Below are 22,539 nucleotides of genomic sequence, written 5' to 3'. Positions count from 1 at the left end.
AGGCCTCAGGAAACAGGGAGCTGAAGTACACACTGGAGTCCTCTGCTTCAGCACAGGAGTCAGGAACAGGCCTCTGCGTGAGACTAGCAGCAGGTCTCAGGAATAGTGGATATGCCTCTGCTATGGAAGCACAGCCGGCCTCAGGAAACAGGGAGCTGAAGTCAACATGGGAAGTACTCCGCTTCAGCACAGGAGACAGGAACAGACCTCTGCGTGAACTAGGGAATAGAACTTTGAGAGATTAGTACAAAACAGAGCCAAGCCTTAGGGCTTGTGGCAGAACACTTGTGACAACCAGGAAGGGTTATGCTCGGCAGGGAAGCATTGTGGGAAAGGTGTCTATAAAGGTCAGTGAACCAATAGCACAAGGGGCGTCTGACAGCATTACTATAATGAGTGAACCCAGGGTGGAGCTGCAGTAAATATCAGGAGCAGTGTTCCAGGGCTGCACAGGTCTGTAAGGCAAGGCAAACAGTGAAGGTGTAGATGAAGTTCCAGGGGAGCGTCGCCGTATGCACATAAAAAGAAAAAAACAGTGGATAGTGTAATATTGTAAAAAACAATATAAAGTGTAAGTGAATAACGAGTTCCTACTCACAAAAGTAGCAGGAATATAGGCATGTGAGTGAATAATACTCTGTGATGCAGCTCGTTCCGGAGGTTTGGTATATGGGTCAGCACATCTTGGAAAAATAGAAAACAGCCATAGTGTAGATGGAAATAAACTTTATCTAATAAGTAAGACAATTGGAGGCTTACGGCTTTAGAAGGAAATACAGCATTGGGGATATTATCTCAGATGCAGCATAGGTCGTCTCGTCTGCTTCAACCCGCTGGCGGCGTCCGCGAACGTCACTTCCGGATCGTGACGTCACTTCCTGCCGGAGCTAAGGATCTTGAGAGTTCCCTTGCTTCTTTCCCTCCTCTACCAAGATGGCGGCGAAAGCCCGACTCGACGCGTTTCGACGTGATGACGTCTTCTTCAGGAGTGGCTTATGGGTACTGACAGCTCGGTATATATACCTACTACCTTGCTGTGATTGGTGCTTTACTCATTGACGGCGCGATTTTAAATAACGTTATCTAATCCATACAATAAACAGACTAATACATGTGCACGCTATAAGTTAAGACAATAGCAATAAAATAGCTTATGTGTCACAATAAGCGAACTAATGAATATATGCACGCTATAAGTTAATATCAATAAAATAGCTTATAGGTCACATGGTCTAATATTAAATATCTAATTCTAAAATCAACAAACTAATGTATATACACACTGTTGGTTAATACAATACTAATGAAATAACTAATTGTATAACAATTAAAAAAGTATAAAAACGTGTTGATGCTGCCCCCAAACAGCATGAACACTCAAGGATCTAATGTGTATTACAAATCCAATAGGTAAAAATAGCAAATTCGACGATTGATGCACTCTGGTGGTGATAAGATGAGAAAGAAACATATTAAGAGATGAACATAATAGAATACAATCAATATAATAAAATTAATTTAATAAAATCATCTAAAAATATCTATAGTTTTAAAGCAGCTAAAAACCAATTTACAAAAATGCTTTAAAATCAAATTCAGCATTCAAACCATTTGGAACCAATGTTTTTAATGTGTAAATCCAAAAGGATTCCTTTTTAGTTAATTCCAATTCTCTGTCACCCCCTCTCCAGTGGGGGAGGACCTTTTCAATTGAACTGAATTTAAAACTTGTAAGATCACAATTATGTTGTTTAATGAAATGCTCAGATAAAAGATGTGTTAAAACATTACGTCTGATATTACCAATATGTTCAAGAATTCTAATGTTTATTTGTCTTTTTGTTTTCCCAACATATTGTAACCCACATGGGCATTCTATGAGGTAGATGATATGGTTACTCCTACATGTAATGTGTTTCTTTATAGAAAACTTCTTTTTAGTATTATTAGAGACAAATTCATATTTATCTGTAGCTCTATATCTACACGCTTTACACGTAGTACAACCAAAAAAAACATTTATAGTTGGTAACCATCTATTACTAGAAAAATATTTTTTGGGAGAGCACTTGGAGCAAGCTTGTCTTTAAGTGTCCTCGCTCTTTTGAAGATGATTACTGGTTTGTCTGGAACACTGTCACCAATGATACCATCATTTTTTACAATATGCCAGTACTTATTTACAATATTGATGATTTTCCCGGCTTGCCTATTGTAGTTTGTAATAAAAGAAAAATTTAAACCTTTCATGATTTTTTTGTCATTATTTTTATTACTTCCATCATTCAACAGATCTTCCCTTTTAATATTGTTAACCTTTTCTAAAGCTGAATCTATAGTCTGACTATCATAATGTTTATCATAAAATCTGGTTTCTAAAAACTTGCTTTGAATTTTAAAATTGGCTTCATCGGTACAATTTCTTTTTAATCTCCTAAATTGTCCGTAAGGTACATTTTTCAGCCAACTTGGGTGGTGACAACTTGTAGGTAAAATATAATTATTTTTATCCACCTCTTTAAAATAAGTCATAGTCTTAATGGCCCCCTGTTCAATATAAATAGACAAATCTAAAAAATTTATTCTCTCTTTACTATAGTTACAAGTAAACTTAAGATTCAGATTATTATCATTAATATATAAAATGAATTTTAAAAGGCTCTCTTCATCTCCTCTCCAGATAAAAATGACGTCATCTATAAATCTACGCCATAGGACCAAATTTGCACCCAGCTCCGCAACTGACCAAATATAGTCATCCTCCCAAACGGACATAAAGAGGTTTGCGTAGCTGGGGGCAAATTTGGTACCCATGGCGGTTCCACACTTTTGTAAATAAAAATTGTTCTCAAACCAAAAGAAATTATGTCAATATAAAATATATACTGTCTAAGATAAAATTGGCTTGTTCATCAGTCATGGTGGAATCTTTCGAGAGGATTCTATCAATAGCCTCAAATCCTTCTTGATGACCTATGGAGGTATACAAAGATGTGACGTCTCCTGTTACTAAATAAAAATCATCTTCCCATCTGTGATCTTTTAATGTTCGTAAAATGTCAGTGGTATCTTTGATGTAGCTTTTTTGTGTTTTCACGTAATCTTGAAGAAAAAAGTCTACATAGGCTGAAAGATTCGAGGTTAGGGAGTCAATCCCAGCTATGATAGGTCTTCCAGGGGGATTCAATAATGTCTGCTACAGTACATCTATATTTCTGTCTGTTTCATTGGGGGGCAATATACCTGTGTACTGTAAGTGATTAAGGGGGATGTTTGTGCCGCTGTTTGTGTTCTGTTCTCATGCTTGTTTAGTTTCATGTTGACACAGATGATCACGCTATGTGCTGAAGATCTACAGTATCTGGGACAGTCAACATTTGCTGCATGAGCATTTTGTTCTATAACATTTCCCCACATTTCATGGGAACTTACAGCATGCAGCCAGACTTCAGAGTTAGGAATAACTTTGCTAACTACTAGAATAACATATTTGCCTTTTAGGGACATTACGATCATTACATTGCTAGTTCCCTCAAACCATGATAGAAAGCTAATTACACTACATATTCTTTTGAGCAAAGATAGGGTGAAAATGTACAAAATGCATTCGTGAAATTGTTCCCTAAATTCAATTCCCTCCAAAATGTGCTAATAGTTTTGCCGAATTAAAAATATTTCAGCTAATTATCCGACAGTGATGTGCCCCAATTTATAGTCTCAGCATTAGGAAGAGCTATTGGTTTCGTGAATTTTGGGAGTGATACTAGCGATGAAAGGAAATTGCAATGCACACTGACTTAATGCATGGTGAATACTTAATTAATAAATACATTTTCAAATCGATATAAAATTTACCCATCTCTAATTGTGAGACGCCTGTGAATACTGACTTAGTGGCGGCTTTTTGAAGTGAAACTTCTTTGCTAGCAGCTACAGACACAAACCAAAATCTCAGAACAAAAACTGCTTGTTGGAGACAAAAATCCGTTACTGTCAGGCATGTTCACAATCGTGCACACAAGTGGGCGCTCGTGCACTCCCTCTGGCTAAAACTTACAACGCATGTGCAGAGGCGTCTGGAACCAAAGGTTGTGCAGACGCAGCCCTCGGGCCATGCTAAGCAGGTCTTCTGGACACTGACACACTGACATAAACTATATATATATATATATATATATATATATATAATATATATATATATATATATATATATATATATATACATACTGTAAATATGTACTTGCTTTGCTAGTCCCAGGCTGTGCTTAAAAGTTATGTGAAGGCGATGCATCTGCTTAAATGGGCTTCATGTGAATGGATATCCCAGGCAAAAGGTGGCGCATTGTGTGCTCATTTGCATGTCATTTCTCAGACTCCCTTGCTGCAGTGGGAGCACTGTATGCTAGATGATAATGGTTGAAAGGCAGGGTTGCAGATATGTCTAAGACATGTGAATGTGCTCACAAGTGATATTCTTTATTGGCTATATGCTAACGGTGGAGGTTTTTTGTTGCCCTTTTCACCCATCATAACTTAAAATGTGATATGAAATGTGATTTGCTGTATATGTATATATATATGTATGTATACAACAATAGAAAAAGAAACCCCTATAATGAGAGCACTCTGGAAAGGCTAATCCACTGAAAACACCGGAATAAAGTGGTATATTTCATGTAATGATGAATAAATTAAAAATATCTTTATTGGGAGATAACTAAATATTAAAATATTGTAGGTACGTGAACCTATGACTCAACTGAGGCTAACCTAAATCTAACGTGCAAATTTTAATATAGGGTAGGTATGAGCTGGGGTATAGTGTCCAACTGAAACATATATTTATTTATAAAAATATTTTACAAGGAAGTAATACATTGAGAGATACCTCTCGTTTTCAAGTATGTCCTGGGCACAGAGTTATAAAAAATATATAGTTACAATAAAAGAACAGGGTTATACAGTCACTTCACAGACATTCCATGGACAGATAAAGTAGGAAAATTAAGTACAGGGGATAAAGGGCTTGTGAGTTTCAGATAGAAATAGAGCCGCTTTAACATCAGCAAACGGCTCAAGCCCTTTGGCTGCGCGCCTTTGGGGCAACGCAGATGTACGCTGGAGTGAACAAAAATATATTTTCTTTGTGTCCCCATGGCTCATTAACATTCCAGTGGGTGGGGTTGCTGATTCAGCAAAGAACAAGCACATGTTAACCCTTAGCATGCTGGTCCTGTGCAGAGGGGAGCAGGACCAGCGTGCTAAGGGTTAACATGTGCTTGTTCTTTGTTGAACATATAGGTGGAACTGAAGAACCCTTACATATAAATGCAGGAGATCTTCTGTTGGATTGATATATAAACTGTAGTAAATGTATATATACACTTAAATCCTAGTTAGATAAGTGTATGTATTGGAGCATATTGTGGCACTCCTGGAGTTAATATACATTGATCTTAACCACATGTACTGCTACGGCCGAGTTTATTTGAGCATTTGCCCGGTCTCGGCCGCAGCAGTAACCAGGCGCGCGCCGGGATGTGCCTGGCGCGCGCCGAAGCCGCGGAGGAGCGCCCTCCGATCGGGGCTTTCTCCCTCCGCTCGCCGGGTCCGCCGGGTCCCCCGGAACCCCATGCCGCCGTCCCCCACATCGCGGGACACCAGGGCTCCCTCGCGTGCAGGGGGCGCAGGCACCCGATGACGCGTGACCGCGCGTCGATGACGCGCGGCACGCCGAGGGAGTGCGGCTAGCATGCCAGGGCATCCCCAGGCTTGCGGAGCTAGCCGCACTCAAATAAAATGTGCCGCCTCTGTATTGTCGTGACCGCGGGAATAGAGGGATATGGGAACCCCATAACTGGGCCTGCAACTCGGGAAGTAGGGGGTCTCCAAGGCTGAAATAAACTTTGTTTAGCTCGGAAGACCCCATGCTCCCCCACACTAGTATCAACACCCCCCCCCCCCCTCCAAATAAAAAATCATTACCTTAGCGGGTAGCTAACTTGTTTCATACAGGTTCTCTACGGGTCCGCGGTGCCCCACAGATGTGGGGCCACCGGTTCTTCCTCACACACTATGGGTCCGCGGTGCCTCCACAGATATGGGGCCAACGGTTCTTCCCTGCAGGTGTCCCCCATGGACCACGCAGCCTGATACCCGTGAGATACCCGAGGATACCGCAGGTGGTCTCCAGAGGTCTTACGCAGAAACAAAAGGAACAAAATCTGAATGTAAAAGAAATAAACCAGACCTATACATTCAATACATCAATCCCTCCCCACCCCCCAACACATACAGTACAATAATGTGCAAAATAACTATTATCCAGATAGGGATAATAGATTATTTGCCCATTATTAAACACATTAACTAGCATATTAAAATAAATAAAGTACTACTGACCTCATCAATAAGAAGCCCCCGTCGCCAGCAAAATCCTTTTCCTCCGTTGCCCACAAAATACATAGCCAATACATTGCAATTACATTCAGATATCAATTAACCCCTTAATCACCTTATCGGATAATAACCACAAATATAATTAAGGGGTTAAGCCACACTGTCCCGATACCACCCTTCACCCATTCATTTGTACAGTGGCTTCATCATGCAACTATATATACAGTATACATATATCGAGAGAGAGAGAGAGAGAGAGAGAGAGAAGAGAGAGAGAGAGAGAGAGAGAGAGAGAGAGAGAGAGAGAGAGAGAGAGAGAGAGAGAGAGAGAGAGAGAGAGAGAGAGAGAGAGAGAGAGAGAGAGAGAAAGAGAGAGAGAGAGAGAGAGAGAGAGAGAGAGAGAGAGAGAGAGAGAGAGAGAGAGAGAGAGAGATAATGATGAACCAATATACAAATAAATGTAGAATGGTTATCAAAAACATGCTCTCTTACAAATACCACTTCCCCATACAGACACAGTACAATAAAATCATATTTCCTTTAAAAATCCAATCTCATCTTCCAAACAAAATCCTCAAAAGCCTCAAATGCCAATGAAAACATTGGGGGGTAGGAGAAGTCACAGTAGAGAGGCAGAAACCAACTGTGATTTCTCCTAACCCACACCCCTCGCCCCTTTTAGTCTTCTATGTACTGATTTTTTGCATGTTGATTCCATGGATTTTAAATGTCTATGGAGAATTCGTTTTTTAATTATTTCCTTATTTCCAATAATAACTGAACATCTCTTTTTCTCCATATCACCTTGAGTCATTATATTGACTATGTATATGTTTTTTATAAGCCTTACGCTGAATTACTTGCCATGTATTTTTTCCTATGTATTTTTTCCTATGTATTTTTATTCAATTTGCGTCGCATTTGACCACAGAGTTATGTACCTTTTAATTGGGAGAACCTGTGTGAAAACTGATAGATTAATTAATTGGACTAATTACACACACTTTATTGGTGTGCACCCACTAGGGGTCTCATTCACTCCTGAGGAAGCAGTCTTAGCACAGCGAAACACGTAGAGCCGACCAAAGCCGGTACAGCTGCTCCTGAACTGACTTGAACTGAAGGCGCAGAAGTTGCTGTGTTACCCTGCTGCCCACGTCCCTGTTTACCTGAACGGAAGTCGTCATTCTCTCACCGGAAGTGACGTCAGACGCCAACCATCGCGGACCGACGGGAGCCACGGGGAGGTGAAGCTGCAAGTGTTCCAACTGTTCCGGTACTCAACTGCCTCAAGTAAAAACCTATGTGTACATACATGTTCTATGTACTTATTGTGAGTACGATTCTTATTTGCCTTTTTTATATATAAATTTTATATCTTCGATCTATACCATGGTTTCCCCTTGTTTTCCATGAAAACCTGCTTGGGGAATGTATCCTGCACCATCAACTGTTTGAGTCCCTTCTGCTGTTGAGCAAATTCTCACCTGCTGTCCTGATCCACACCTACCTGTGGTGTAGACAAATGCTGTTTGAACACTGACCTGCTGAAAGTAGGCATTTATATAGAGCCAAGACTCGAATACACCAATTTTGTGTTATTCTACTGCACCATCATTTTTTGTTTTTTTTCCTGGGGTGTTCTTGATACCATCGCTCCCTTCCTACCCGGGACTTACATAATCTTGAAGGGAATCTGTACATATTCCCTGGAAGGTTGAGAATTACATTTTGTTCGCCTTACAACTCACTCTATACACTTTGTTTATAGATTTTTTTCACTTGTGTCACTACCATTGGTGTGTAGCGCTGTTTCAAATCACTTTGGTTCTAATGTACACCATACAAGACCAAAAATGACATCTATCTAATTTTAAAATACGTGACACACATTTATGCATAGCAGCATAGCCAAAAACATTTTAAACACAGCAAAACAAGCTTTTCAAACAACATCATTTCTTACCCTGTATGTATATATCGATCTAGACATACATAAATACATACATACAGTACAGTGGCAAGAAATTATATACAGTACCAAAAACAAAAAAAAAACACATGTAAAAAAACAAAAAAAACGTCAGAGCGTCAAACTGCCAGAGGCCCCCATTGGGGGAGGCGACGGAGACTGCCTGTCCTCTACCCTTAGCCCAGCTGTAAACTTCGGCAAATTTTCCAACTTTGTATCACTTTAGCTCTGCATTTGAGTATAGACGGTCTACGAAGTACTACTACGTCGACTTTTTTAAAGTTTAAACGGGGTATAAATGAGACTGGGGTATACACATTTTAATATTGAGTTATCTCCCAATAAATATATTTTTAATTTATTGATCATTACATTACATATACCACTTTATTCCGGTGTTTTCAGTGGATTAGCCTTTCCAGAGTGCTCTCATTATAGGTTTTTTTTTCTATTGTTTTATATTCTATTTTGCCCCTGATTGCAGCACCTTGTGCAAGGCTAGAGCGAGGGTTTACCTTTCCTCTCCCCCTTCCCCCCCCCTTCCCTTAAGTCATTATTTATGTATGTATATTGTATATATGTGTATGTATAAAATATATATATATATATATATATATATATATATATATATATATATATACACACACACACACACACACACACACACAAACACACACACATGTAAAATGCTCTCATATTCTCATTTCATCTTGATTTAACCCTTAATATGCAGAGTGACATGCAGCACTGTGAATAGTTAACAGGCATTTTATTACTCGTGACCAAAATGATTACTGGAGGCATCTCTTTAACAAACAGCAGTCCTCATACCCTTACTTAAATAACTATTTGAAAAAGCAAATAGACACTCTGCAGACTTAATTACCTCATATCTCTGTATATACCAGCTCAGCTGATAACTAAACTATTACAGAAGAGCTACCGCTCTACTCAGAAAACAACATGGATTTGCATCTCCATAAACACTACCATGATGAAGAATATGATCCAAGACTGTGTGCGGAAACATATTTTTCAGAAACAAGTGTTCTAGCAGAGGACCGGCAAAACATTGTAAGAACATTATATAAAATATTCAGTTCAGGTATGTATATACCATTTGTATTAAGGGTATACAAAATACAAAGTGCCATTCATATGTGTTTTTATAGAAATAAAAGTATTATTTTTAAATTAAATGTAATATAGTTTGGAGTAACTGCACCTTTAACTCTTTTATTTAATTTAAAAGACATGCATAGATGACGTAGTCAAATTCATTGAATTGGACCCTATCTCTGAATATGGCTGGAAATAGGGAATAAGAAAAATTTACTGTCCAAAGTGGTGGAAGAGAAACAGCCAAGAAATACAAGGCAGTCTGACCTCTTACCCCCTTATTCACTAACCTCTGTTACAGGATAATGCAGCGGATCTGACATTATCTACCATTGACTTGAATGGGAGCTAATGCTGGATCTGCTCATATAACTCATAACAGAGGTTAGTGGTTCATCCCAGTGGGGGTCTCTGGGGTCTATTTATTAAGCTCCCAACTGCATAAATGGGGCAAAAAACCCACCATATTTATCACAGGAAAGCTCTCCTGTAAGCGATTGGGATATTCCCTTTGTTAAATATGGTGTAAGTCTTTTGCACTTTTTGCTGTCTGGAGAGATTAGGAAATAGCCCCAAAGTATCAAAGCAGTTTCAGAACAAAACTGGGGCATCTTTATCCTGTATCAATGTACCGTGTAGTTTGCTGCACATTTTGTGTCCCCCGCCCATCAGCATGCGGCCAGAGAATTGGTCCCAGTTTGGTCCGTCAACATTTCGTCAAGATGTTCGCCAGTTTGTGAAAGTTTTTGTACACATTAATACTCCTGTGCAGTTCTCTTTATTATCAAAATCTATATATTTTGCAAAAATAATGACATTGTCAAAAAAAATTGTCTCGCAACATTTTACATGAGTTCTTGTGAATGTTACCTGTTGCGAAATGTTTTGTTGCACTTTAGTGTGCTTATAATATTATGTTTTGTGCAGGTAAAGTGACAGGAAAAACCTTACTTGATGTCAGCAACGGTTCTTCTATATATCAATTTTTACCAGCCTGTGAGAGCTTTCAGGAGATCATTGTGGCCGAATCCAATGAACGTGTCAAACGGGATTTGGAAAAGTGGCTGAATAAGGAGCCAGACGCCTTCGATTACTCTCACACTTCCAAATTACTTTGTGAGCTGGAGGGTAAAAGGTAAGTGAACAATATGCTTAAATTGATCTGTTTTATGGTACTCTATCCTAGAATGCATGTGTAGCCATTGCTGGGTGTGGCTACAATTTTGTTGGCAGTCCATGCCAGTAGAAATTTGGGAACTGAAAGGTTACCTTTTATCTATATTTTGTATATATTTATCAAATGTTTTTAAGATTCATTTGCTAGATTCTAGTTCTACTCTTTACTGACATATCCTTCCTGGTAACAGCAGGCAGTGTTGGGATCAATCATGGGTTTTCCCCACTCAGGCAGTAGCCTTGAATGACAGGGGAGGAGGTGGGATTAGGCCCGAGGTTGTCCAATCCTGGGTTAAGACCTTGTACTCTCCCCCTACTGTACTCAAGGGGGTTGCATCTCCAAATTGTTAGTTGGCCTCTACCATTGAGAGAGACAGGGTGTCACAACCAGGCTGCTGTGTATTGGCAGGCTCAGGGTTCCTTCCCTTAGGGGTAATGAGTCACTACCTATACCCCTGGTCTGGCTAGAAGACCAGGGAAGAGCTAGGACTGCTGCGGGAGCCCTTGACCCGTAGTGAAGGTCCAGGGACCATCTGAAGTTTTAGACCAGAATTGTGACTGCATTGGGCAGAGTTGCCAAGTGACTGCACTGGGAATAGAAGAGAATTATCCAGTTCCTGTTATTATACCTCATGCCAGGTATGTAATCTTTCCGCGGGGAGAGGAATCTGTTCTACTGTGGGAGATTACCTTCATACATCTGGAGCCTACAGCAGACGGAGGGGACTGTGTACCATGAAGTAATGTCAGGTATTTACCCCAGAAGTCTGTTCTGCAGTTCCCATAAACATCGGCGGACACCTCAGCCAACAGGTAGCATGCACCATTCACCTGGTAACAGGGGAATCTCAGCTAGGGTGAAGGAAAACCGTTACATTTGAAGCACTGCTGAGATCTGCAGCAACAGATCAGGCTTTTAGTGACGCAAAGTTGGAAGTATATAGATATGTTTCCAGAGCAAGTGCTGATGAAGGTGGGAGGCTAGATGTTGTGTCCAGGGGACTCCGGCACACCATAACTGGGGCCCACCTTCCCCGCCACGGAACTGCAGCCTGGGCTGACCTAATGGGCAAGCTGTGAGGAGACAAAGGTCTCCTTTCGTATTGCTGTTCTTAGTCACCCTGATGCCTGACATTGTAGGGCGTCTGGAGGGGATCTAGTTGCCAGGGGCCAGGATCACCTGAAGGAGACTACAGTAGTGCTTGTCTGGAACCGATGGGGTTGTGTTAAGGTACTGCGAAGGAGTGTCTTAGGAGGGGTGCTTGCTGTATTCAGGTGCCTGTACCCCTCTGCTGGAAGAGCTTCTGCAGATACTACTAGTCGTCTACACACCGTGAGCCACAGAGTCCTTGTAATGGACTGGGACCGAGTGCAGCGTATCAGAAGGATCTTCCCTAGCATGGGGTACATACAACATAAAGAGAAAGAACCCTCGATGAGCACTCTTCCTCCAATATTTGAAAAATAATAAATTGTTTAATACATATACATATACTTTGACAAAGTCCACTGTGGGATGAAACGGGTCAGAGGTTTCTAGCTTTGTGATGTTTGTCAATTTTTTCAATAGTCGTTTTTGTTAGAGCTGCATTTGGTTTACCTACTTACCTCAGTGCACCACTCCTTCCTCTCGTTAATACATACGTAGTAAACAATTTATTATTTTTCAATTATTGGAGGAAGAGTGCTCGCTCGTGGGTTCTTTATGTTGTATGCTCTACTCAGTCCTCAGCACCCCTCTTATCACACATTGTGTGGTTGAGCATCACAATAGGTAGTGCGGTCTCCAACCTTCCCCTCCCCTCCTTATTTCATTCTAGCCTGGGGAACACCTACGCTTGGTAGACAGTTAGACCATGTGCTGTAAGGGAATACAGAGAACGGATTCTGGTCGGAATTGTGTGGAACACATGGTTCTGTACAACAGTGAACTTAAAATGTTGTTTCTTCTGTTCGAGAACACACCACGTGAAATTGGTCAGTCAAGATGGCGTCTTCCGCCAAGACTGGAGAGTGCGTGTGCTGCCAGCAAAAAGTTTGCTTGCTCAATTATTGCACAATTATTCAAGGGTGTGGTGCGAAATCCAGAACCGCACCCAAACAATGTGACTGGTTCAGGAAGGAATCCGAGTCTTGCCCTGTCACTGTAGGCCACTACTCTAATCTCCACCAGATGCTGGAATGCAGAATCGCACAACTTTTCGAGCCCTACTCGGTCGTGTGAGTGCAGGTGAACAAATAATAATAAAATAATAAAAAAAAAAAAAAAAGGGGAAGGATTGGGGGGGTAGAAGGGGAAGGGGAGGAGGTAAGGGTGGTTGGTAGGGAAGGATATATCGAAGCTAACTTTTCTTGAACATAAATGGCATATGGGTTGTAAAGCTATAACTAGGGCTCTATTCAGCTTTAAGTAATTGATCCCATTGTGTGTGTGGGGGTAATTATTTTACTTTCCCGAAGGAGAACGCATCTCTTACTATCAAAGCCAAATTGTGTCACGCTCTACCCCGGGGATGTCTGTCTGTGCTAACCAAGGGGTCCAGACTTTTAGAAAGTTATCGCCAGTATCATTAACTAAACTTGTTAATTTTTCCATCTGGCAGATAAACCAAATACGATTCCGAATCTTTGGGATAATTGGGATATCGGGGCGTTTCCATAGTGCTGCAATCTCACACCGTGTGGCTATTGCAAAATGAGCAATTAATTTGTTATGTGACTTTGATAAATCCTTTAAAGGTCTGTTTAAGAGAAACAGCCAAGGATCAGGGGGAATAGAGAGGTCAAAAATCCTCTGGATCCAATTTCTGATTTTTTCCCAAATTTGGGTTATCAACGGGCAAGACCACAGCATATGTAACAGATCAGCTGTTCCTCCACATTGTTTGGGGCACAATGGGGAGGACCCTGGTACGAATTTTGATAATTTTAGTGGGGTGAGGTACCATCTCATAAGAACTTTATATGCGTTCTCCTTCAGTGTGGTGCATATGGAACTTTTGGCAGTGGCTAAAAATATGGAGTCCCAATCCTCATCCTCTAGGGATTCCCCTAAATCTATCTCCCATTGGTTCTGGAATGAAGATGTTTGCTGTTTAGATGTAGCAGATTCGACTACCTCTCCATAGATCGTAGATATAAGTCCCTTAGTGTCGGTTTCTGCCCGGCAGAGCTTTTCGAATTTCGTCAGGGGAGGGTACGGGGCAAATTTGTTATAGAATGCTCTAATCTGGAGGTATTTATAGAATTCTGAGTGGGGCAAGTCTTTTTCTAATCTGATATGGTCGAATGTTTTAATTTTCAGATTATATCCTTCCATATCCTTGATTCTATTGTATCCTTTTAGTTTCCAGATTGAACTATTTGTACCAATTAGGCCAGGTGCAAAACTTGGGTTGTTCCAAATGGGGGACATCAGAGAACAGCCTGATGTGAGTGAGTTTTTTATGTTTGTTACTTCCCAAACCGATATGGAGTTGGTCATTGAGGTGAGCGGTAGGGCAGCGGTTTTCCTCGCTTTTTTAGGTAGCCAAATCAGGTTGCTAAGCTCTAATGGAGAGCAAGCAGAACTTTCCAATTCCACCCATCTTTTCAATTTAGGGTCAGAATGCCATTGTATAATTTGACTTAATTGAGCCGCTTTGTAATATGATAACAGGCAGGGTACCGCTAAGCCACCTGCTAAGGTAGGTCTTTTCATATTTAGTTTATTAACTCTCGGTTTTTTTCCTCCCCAGATAAAGTTAGATATTGCAGACTGAAGTGAGAGTATATCCTTCAGTTTGAGTGGCACAGGCAATGTCTGGAAGAGGTATAGGATACGGGGAAGTAGATTCATTTTAACGCTATGTATCCTACCTATCCAAGAAATCTTCTTGGAAGACCATCTGATAAGGTCTTGTTTTAATGTCCAAATCAGGTTGGGATAGTTTGCATTATAGATGCTTTTTGCATCTTTGGTGATGTGGATCCCTAGGTATTTTATAGATTTCTTTTGCCAATTAAATTTAAAATTTAGTTTCAGTAGTTTCTCCGTATGTCTAGGGAGATTGATATTCAAAGCTTCGGATTTGGATTGGTTTATTTTGAACCCAGAGACCTTAGAAAATTTGTCTAGTAGGTCAAATAGGTTAGGTAGTGAAGTGAGGGGTTTTGAAATGATTAGTAGGATATCGTCTGCGTACAGGGCCGCTTTATGTGATTGGGAATAAGCGTTTAACCCTGAGATTTCCGAAATGCTTTTTAAGCGGTCTGTATTTTATTTAAACTATTAGATTTCCCTTGAATTATTTTCATTAATTCCTGTTAATTTATTTTTACTATCAATATTAAATAGGAAAACAAAGGTGTGTGTGTGTGTGTGTATATATATATATATATATATATATATATATATATATATATATATATATATATATATATATATATATGTAACATAAAAAAGGAAAAAGTAGGGTCAAAAAGGTGCACTCAAACACCGTATAATGAAAAATAGAAAAGAGTGGACTTTATTAGCAAAAAGTATAAAAACACATAAAACAGACCCACACAGATCATATAACATATCGCTATGTGACACAGCGTAGAAACACCAAAGAAGTACAATAGGTCTGGTAAGAATCAAAACAAGGTAACAATGTATTATTGCAAATATACCATAACAAAACCAGGGGAAAAAATTGTTTTTCCCCCAGTAGTGTGACTAAGATCGGCCGATCCAATGCAATAAATAATAATTAATATGAATGGTAAATAGGTCCAGACCACAGAAAAAATATATAATAATTATACATAAACCTCTTAATAATGGTGAGAGATGGTAAGACACATAGCTGAAAATGAATAAAAATTAGACCCTATAATGTGCTGCAAGTCAGCTCTGTATACTGATGCCCAGACTAAGCTGCACCTATGGAATAAGCAGCAGGAGAGAAAAGTCCAAATAGTGCACTAATAGCACTCATGTAAAATCCCCAGAGATGCAGAGCTCAAAGGTAATGAGCAAAAATTCAATGAGAATAGCCCAGGGACATAGAGCACTTCAGATAGATTGTGTACAGGGCACTGAGGAAGTCCTGTGATTAAGACCAGCGTCTCACAGTAAGGCAGCAGGAAAGTCCTGTAATACAGACCAAAGTCTCATGTTATGGCTTCTCCGGAAGAAGCCTTTTTGGCGAAACGGCCGTCGGAGCAGAGCTGTGACAGCACCCCCACCACCCTGTGACCCGTATGCAACACCAGACTGCTTGAGATCCTCCTCTGTGATGTCGCTGATGCCATAACATGAGACTTTGGTCTGTATTACAGGACTTTCCTGCTGCCTTACTGTTAGATGCTGGTCTTAGTCACAGGACTTCCTCAGTGCCATGTACACTATCTATCTGATGTGCTCTATGTCCCTGGGCTATTCTCATTGAATTTTTGCTCATTACCTTTGGATCGGCCGATCTTAGTCACACTACTGGGGGAAAAACAATTTTTTCCCCTGGTTTTGTTATGGTATATTTGCAATAATACATTGTTACCTTGTTTTGGTTATTACCAGACCTATTGTACTTCTTTGGTGTTTCTACGCTGTGTCACATAGCGATTTGTTATATGATCTGTATGGGTCTGTTTTATGTGTTTTTTTATACTTTTTGCTAATAAAGTCCATTCTTTTCTATTTTTCATTATACAGTGTTTGAGTGCACCTTTTTGACCCTACTTTTTCCTTTTTTATGTTATATATTTCCTTTGGGTCGGTAGCACCACCAGAGGGTCACTTTTTACCCTGACCTTTGGTTAACTGAGTACTTAGTCAAATAGGGGTGATTTGACTGCGGCATCTTTTGTGTGTCTTATATATATATATGTGTATATACTGCTGCGGCCAAGTTTATTCGAGCATTTGCCCGTTCTTGGTCGCAGCAGTAGCCTGGCGCGCGCCCGAGAGTGACGGGCGCGCGCCGAAGCAGCGGAAGAGCGCCCTCCGATCGGGGCGCTCTCCCTACCGCTGCCGGGTCCGCCGGGTCCCCCGGAACCCCCTGCCGCCGTCCCGCGATCACGTGACACCAGGGCTCCCTCGGGGAGCCCTGGACGCGCGTGCAGGGGGCGCACGCTCCCGAAGAAGCGTGACCGCGCGAGGGGCGGCCACTAGCAAGCCGGGAAATCTCCCGGCTTGCGGATCTGGCCGCAGTGCGACAAACTGTGTCGCCACTGTATATATATATATATATATATATATATATATATATATATATATATATACAATATGTAGGTTATGGTGGTGAAAAGGTGACTAAAAACCCTCCACCATAACGAATTTAGCATATAAAAATATTACTTGTGAGCAGAATCACATGTATTAGACAGGTCTGCAACCCTGCTTTTCGCCACTATCACCTAGCATACAGTGCTTTCACTGCAGCAAGGGATTCTGGGAATGACATGCAAATGAGCACACAATGTGTCACCTTTTGTCTTAAACCCATTATTACATGGAACCCTAATTCCAATGCTTGCAGTTTTAAACACAGCTTTTAAACATTGCCTGGGATGACCATAGCCTGGAAGACCTACCCAAGTCAAAGCAATTACCACCAATCAAACACTGAGGAGACCCACAGGGGTTCCATGTAATAACGGATTTAAGACAAAAGGTGGCACTGTGTGCTCTTTTGCATGTCATTTCCCAGAATCCCTTGCTGCAGTGAGTGATAATGGAAAAAAACAGGGTGGCAGACCTGTTCATGTGAATGTGCTCACAAGTAATATTTTTAAATTAACCCTGGCTGTGCTCAAAGCTGTGACCATGCAGCAAGCTTAAGCCTATAGGGAACCATGTTAAAAATGGTTATTGAGGCACAAAGTGTCACTGTGTGCTCATTTGCATGTCATTTCCCAGAATCCCTTGCTGCAGTGGAAGTGCTGTATGCTGGGTGATAATGGGGAAAGGCGGGGTTGCAGACCTGCCTAAGACATGCAGATGAGCATACAGTTATATTTTGCATATATATACATATACATATACACACACACACACATCTGGTTAAGTGCAGCAGGCAATTAACCAGACTCCACCTGGTCAATTAAGACTGTAAAGAAAAGCCTCCTGTTTCCAACAGGAAAGCGATTTTCCTCAGTACACAAGGGTGCTGACAGAAGAAAGAGGTCTTGAGCAGAAAGGCTGTGCTGAGATCAAGACACACAGACACTCAGAGATCTATATTTCCTGAGCACAGTAAGGACAGAACAGAGATTCCCTAGTCCACAACTGGGCTGACCTGGGGAACAACAGATGTCTTGAGCTGCAGAGGGACTGCAGGCTGACAGCAAGACAAAGGGGACAAGACTTCTAAACTGGATCCTGATATTGCCATAGCACACAAGGGTGCGGACCCAGGAGAGCAGAGAGGCATTTCCCTACTACAAGAAACTGATAAGACTTTCTTATGGGACTTTTGCATATCTGTATATGCATATATATATGTCATATAGAAGTATATGAAAAAGGGGGTCCGATATGCCCTGCAGCCTAGAGAAAATGGAGAATTCATCCCGCGGATGACAGAATATCCAGAGGGCACAAGGCAGAAGTCATGTACCCCAAAGAAGTGTCTGCCCGGTACTAATAGTGAGAAACTCTCAACTAACCATACCAGGAAAGCGGAGTGAGTGACGATCCCTTGACAAGCCCTGAAGATGCACTGCAAGTTGCCAGGCATAACTGTGATCTGCTCGGTGAAGAAGTGAAACTGGAAAGAGAAAATAATGCTGAGCTACAGAAGACTGTGCTCACAATTTACTCGGCGTCCAAGACCGAATTGGAGGATTTCAAACTGAGCTAGATACTGCAAATGCTACTAATGCCACTATGGAGGAAAAACAGATCAAATCTGACAAAATGATTGCTAACCTGAAACAGAAGTATGAGGAGTCATTAAAAGAAATCAGTCTCTCTCACCCTTCTAAACGTCACCCAGCTACCTACCTGCTCCTTACTAACAGTGCCACCATCTGCACCACTAGTTGAAGCAAGGGCCTGCTCATTGAGCTCTAAACCCCTTTAAAGATTGCCAATGTCCCTCAATATTGCAAGTTGCCTCTTAAGATCAGCAATCTCTGACTCTAAAGAGACCATCCGCTCATACTTCTCATAGCGGTATGCTCCATGGAACAGCTGCTCCAAGTGCACATACATGTGGCATTTTCAATCCTGCTCATTCTAGCAACTATGAAGTTTATAAGTACTAACAGTAAACTGTACTTCAATATACTATACCTTGTTTAACCGCTTCCTTGTTCAAACTGCTTCTGTTTCTAACTGCACACTTTAAACAACCAGCACTTCAAATCAACCACACAGATCAATATGCACAAGCTCAGGATTCGTGAGAAGCCTCTGTTTAAATAGGGACACCCACCAGGTGTGTTAGGTTAGCAATTAACAAACCACACCCACTGCAGGTGTGTTTTGTTTGCAAATTACCCAGCGACACCCACTCTGCCTCAGGCTGGAGAAAGGGGGGAAAAAAGTTCAGGCTTCAATTACCACACACTTTAAAAATAAAATAACCCACTGCACACTCCCTTAAATCAGCCACACCTGCTTATATACACTAGTATACACAGCACTTCCCTTTCCTTCTGTTTCTAACTGTACACTTTAAACAACCAGCATTTCAAATCAACCACACAGATTCCTTATTAGGGAAGGGGAATATGTAAAACACGAAACAGGTCAGATTTTTGATATACATTAAACCCATGGATTTCAGGGGTTACAAGTCGGGTTTCACCTTTATTATGAAGACTACCCCCTACCATCACAGATCCCCAACCTTTTTTTGAACAAATCTATTGTATCTGCCATCACAGTCTCCATGTGTAATGAATTCCACATTTTTACTGCCTGTGACAGGAGGGGTTAGCCAGGCTGCACAATAAAGGTTTAAGCCCATCTGGTTATCCCTGAAACTATGGGGTACCTGGCAGCTACATAGCACCGTAAACCAGGGGCCAGGTATTATATATGTAAAAATAACGTGACCCCTGCTTTTCCTGTTTACATGTTGCCTTTACACTGGAAACGTGAAACGTCTTGTGAGTACGTTTTATGTGGGATATTTGGGTCGGGATACTTTTTGGCAGGAGTTCTGGGGCCAAAGTTACCTGTAGTCCCCTAATTCTCCCTGACGTGCAGGCACCATTTGCTGGTACGTGGGTGGAATTACACTGGGGCTGCCCGGTGTCCCCCAGACTCCTGGTTTTCGGGCCCAGATATCCCTGATCCATTTCCCGCACAGATATGGGTCTCCCCAAGTTATAATGTGCACTTTCTCTAATTCCATTATGTCTTAACACTACGTTATATGTAGCAGCACAACATTGATGTATTACACCATAAAAATAAGCCCTTTTTCCCTGACAATACCTAATTTCTGGCTTACTGGTGGTTGATGTAACCAGGCCTATGTGTGCTATGTGTGATCTTCAGTGTAGTTAACACTGGTTAAATCCAGAAGTGTCCTAATAAATGTAGTGGTACAAAATCGAACAAATAATGTACAAGAAAACAAATATATACTTCCCACGCATATTGTTGCAGCAATAGAAATACAAAGGACACCGTATAGAATTGGTAGTGTAGGAAACTGCTGAAAGGGCCTATCTTGACATGGCTGCAAGCTTGACATTTTGGTCAAAAGATTGAACTAAATGACAAAACATATACAAATGAACCAAATAATTTGTTTTATTGGATGTTCATTTGGGCTTCTTTATTTATTGTTTATATTTGTAGTTACTTTCCCAGTAGTACTCCAGTTGACACAGTGAAATATATAATATGGTGGGTCTGGGTTTTCAGCTTGCTTAGATTGCATTTGTCTAACTGCAAATATGATGTCCAGTCACTTAGATGTAGAGAATGTTTTGTAAGTTACGTAACAAAGTATTCAGTGCACGACCTTCCAAAATATTGATCAAAATGTGGTCAGAATGTCAAATAAGCAACAAAAGACCCATCCTAACCTACATCTCCAGTGCATTGTGTTCTCTCAGAGGGGAAGCTCATATTTTGGCTCTGCTCAATAGTTCAGAATAATCTATATATTTAGAAATTTAGAATGCAACATTCTGTTAGGAGACCGAGTAGAGAATTTCTCCCCGACTGTGCAAACATGGGCGAATATAGAGGAGTATTCATTAAACTATAATAATGCAGTTAGGAAAATATAAGAGCTTAATGAGTAACCCTCCTAGGCCACTATATACTAAGTAGGGCTATTCTATGGGACGTCTTCCGATGTCAGAAGACACTTTGTTGCCCATTCCTGTGCTGGAAGGTAGCTTATGAAATAGCACTGCTCAGTAAGTATGTATTTTATTATCTCTAATATATGGAAATATCCGTCCTTAATATATTTTTATAATAGCAATACATTCCTGGTGATGTGAGCAAATGCACATTGAGGTTCACCAGCACATGATTTGTTATGGACTATATTTACTAAGCGCGACTATACCATAAAGTACCTTCCAGATCTGAAAGAAATCTTTTAGCGCATTCCCTTATCTGGGAAATAAAGTTTCTCACCGGTATCTTATAGTATTGCTGCTTAGTAAATATTTGCCTGTATCTGTTAACAAGTCCTGTAATACGCATACCCCAGAAACAGTAAAAAAAAATGGACGCAGCTTTAGCAACAATTACTCAAACTGTAGTTGAGCTGACAAATGCATGAACATTAGTGTACACACCAGCATGTACTGTAGATATGTTCTGTAGTAATGAGCTTTTTCTTTTCAAGTGCGATGTGGCAGGAAAAAGAAGAACAATTAAGAAGAACAATCAAGCGTATTCTAATATGCGACTTCACCAAAGAAAACCCTCTACACCCAGTCATTCTACCAAAGGTGGATTGTCTCATAACCGTCGCCTACTTGGAGGTTGTGAGCAAAGATCTTGATGCTTATCGCAGCAACCTGAAAAAAGTATCCTCCCTGATAAAAGTTGGAGGGCATCTGGTACTATTTGTGTTTATTTCTATGACTTATTACATGATTGGTGAGCACAAGTTTTATATGCTGAAATATGATGAAGAATTTGTAAGAAAGGCCCTTACTGATACAGGGTTTGTTATTAAAAGTGTTGATCTTCAGGCTCGTAAAAAAAACACACATTTGACAGATTATGAGCACATAGGATTTATTTTGGCTCAAAAGGAAAGAGAGGTTTAATGAAATGTTTTTTTGTAATAAGAGGGGAGAAAAATACTAGGATTCCATCATTATGCTTTAGAGTGGATAAATTAACTTAAATATGTTTATGGGGACGGCTGGTACGAGCAAAAAACCTAAACCCCATCCACAAATCTTCCAAAATACATACATAAAATCAGAGCCACAGCATCATCAAAGGATTCTGGGACTTTTGTCTATGCTGTCATTGTGTGTTTGGTAGTATTCATCAGAGAACCATCACTGCCGGATAAATAGATCAGTGTAGATTATATACACATTTGCCGCTTAGGATACTGTAATGACCGAAACTATTCAATATATCATGAAACACATATTATCTGATTACTATAAAGAAGCAGTTTTGTTCCTCGCATTTTTTTTGTTGGCACAATTTTGATTTAAAACTTGTGCCCATATTTACTAGGATGTTATAATCCATAAGAGACCTTGGGGCTTGTGTATCCAAGCAAAAGGGGTGCAATTCTAGGGGTGCACAACCGTCACCATCTGTATCAAAGAAAAATATATATTTTCAAAGTGAAAGGATTTTTTTCTTTGATACATCTGGTGCAATCTTTTTGCTCCAAAATTGCACCACCTTTGACTTGATACATAAACCCCATTCTGTTCGGAAAGACACCTTACCG

At 40.6% G+C, this 22,539-nt stretch overlaps 1 protein-coding gene across 1 annotated transcript; it reads left to right on the top strand.

Moving 5' to 3' along the window:
- The first annotated feature begins 9,334 nt into the window (after positions 1-9,334).
- Positions 9,335-21,889, top strand: LOC142490619 (indolethylamine N-methyltransferase-like). The gene is made up of 4 exons (XM_075593036.1): positions 9,335-9,476; positions 10,418-10,625; positions 14,013-14,154; positions 21,473-21,889. The coding sequence occupies exons 1-4, from the start codon at positions 9,335-9,337 to the stop codon at positions 21,887-21,889; spliced, it is 909 nt and encodes a 302-aa protein (XP_075449151.1).
- The last annotated feature ends 650 nt before the right edge of the window (positions 21,890-22,539 follow it).

This window comes from Ascaphus truei, chromosome 3 (genome assembly GCF_040206685.1).
Source record: "Ascaphus truei isolate aAscTru1 chromosome 3, aAscTru1.hap1, whole genome shotgun sequence".
NCBI lineage: Eukaryota > Metazoa > Chordata > Amphibia > Anura > Ascaphidae > Ascaphus > Ascaphus truei.
The sequence above is the reverse complement of the archived record's forward strand: the minus strand, read 5'-3'. Positions and strand labels throughout refer to the sequence as shown.

Excerpts from the sequence above, each read along its gene's own strand:
- LOC142490619 (XM_075593036.1), top strand. The coding sequence starts at position 9,335 with ATGGATTTGCATCTCCATAAACACTACCATGATGAAGAATATGATCCA. Across the intron at positions 9,477-10,417 it reads ATATAAAATATTCAGTTCAG|GTAAAGTGACAGGAAAAACC; the intron begins GTATGTATATAC and ends TGTTTTGTGCAG. Across the intron at positions 10,626-14,012 it reads TGTGAGCTGGAGGGTAAAAG|TTTCCAGATTGAACTATTTG; the intron begins GTAAGTGAACAA and ends GTATCCTTTTAG.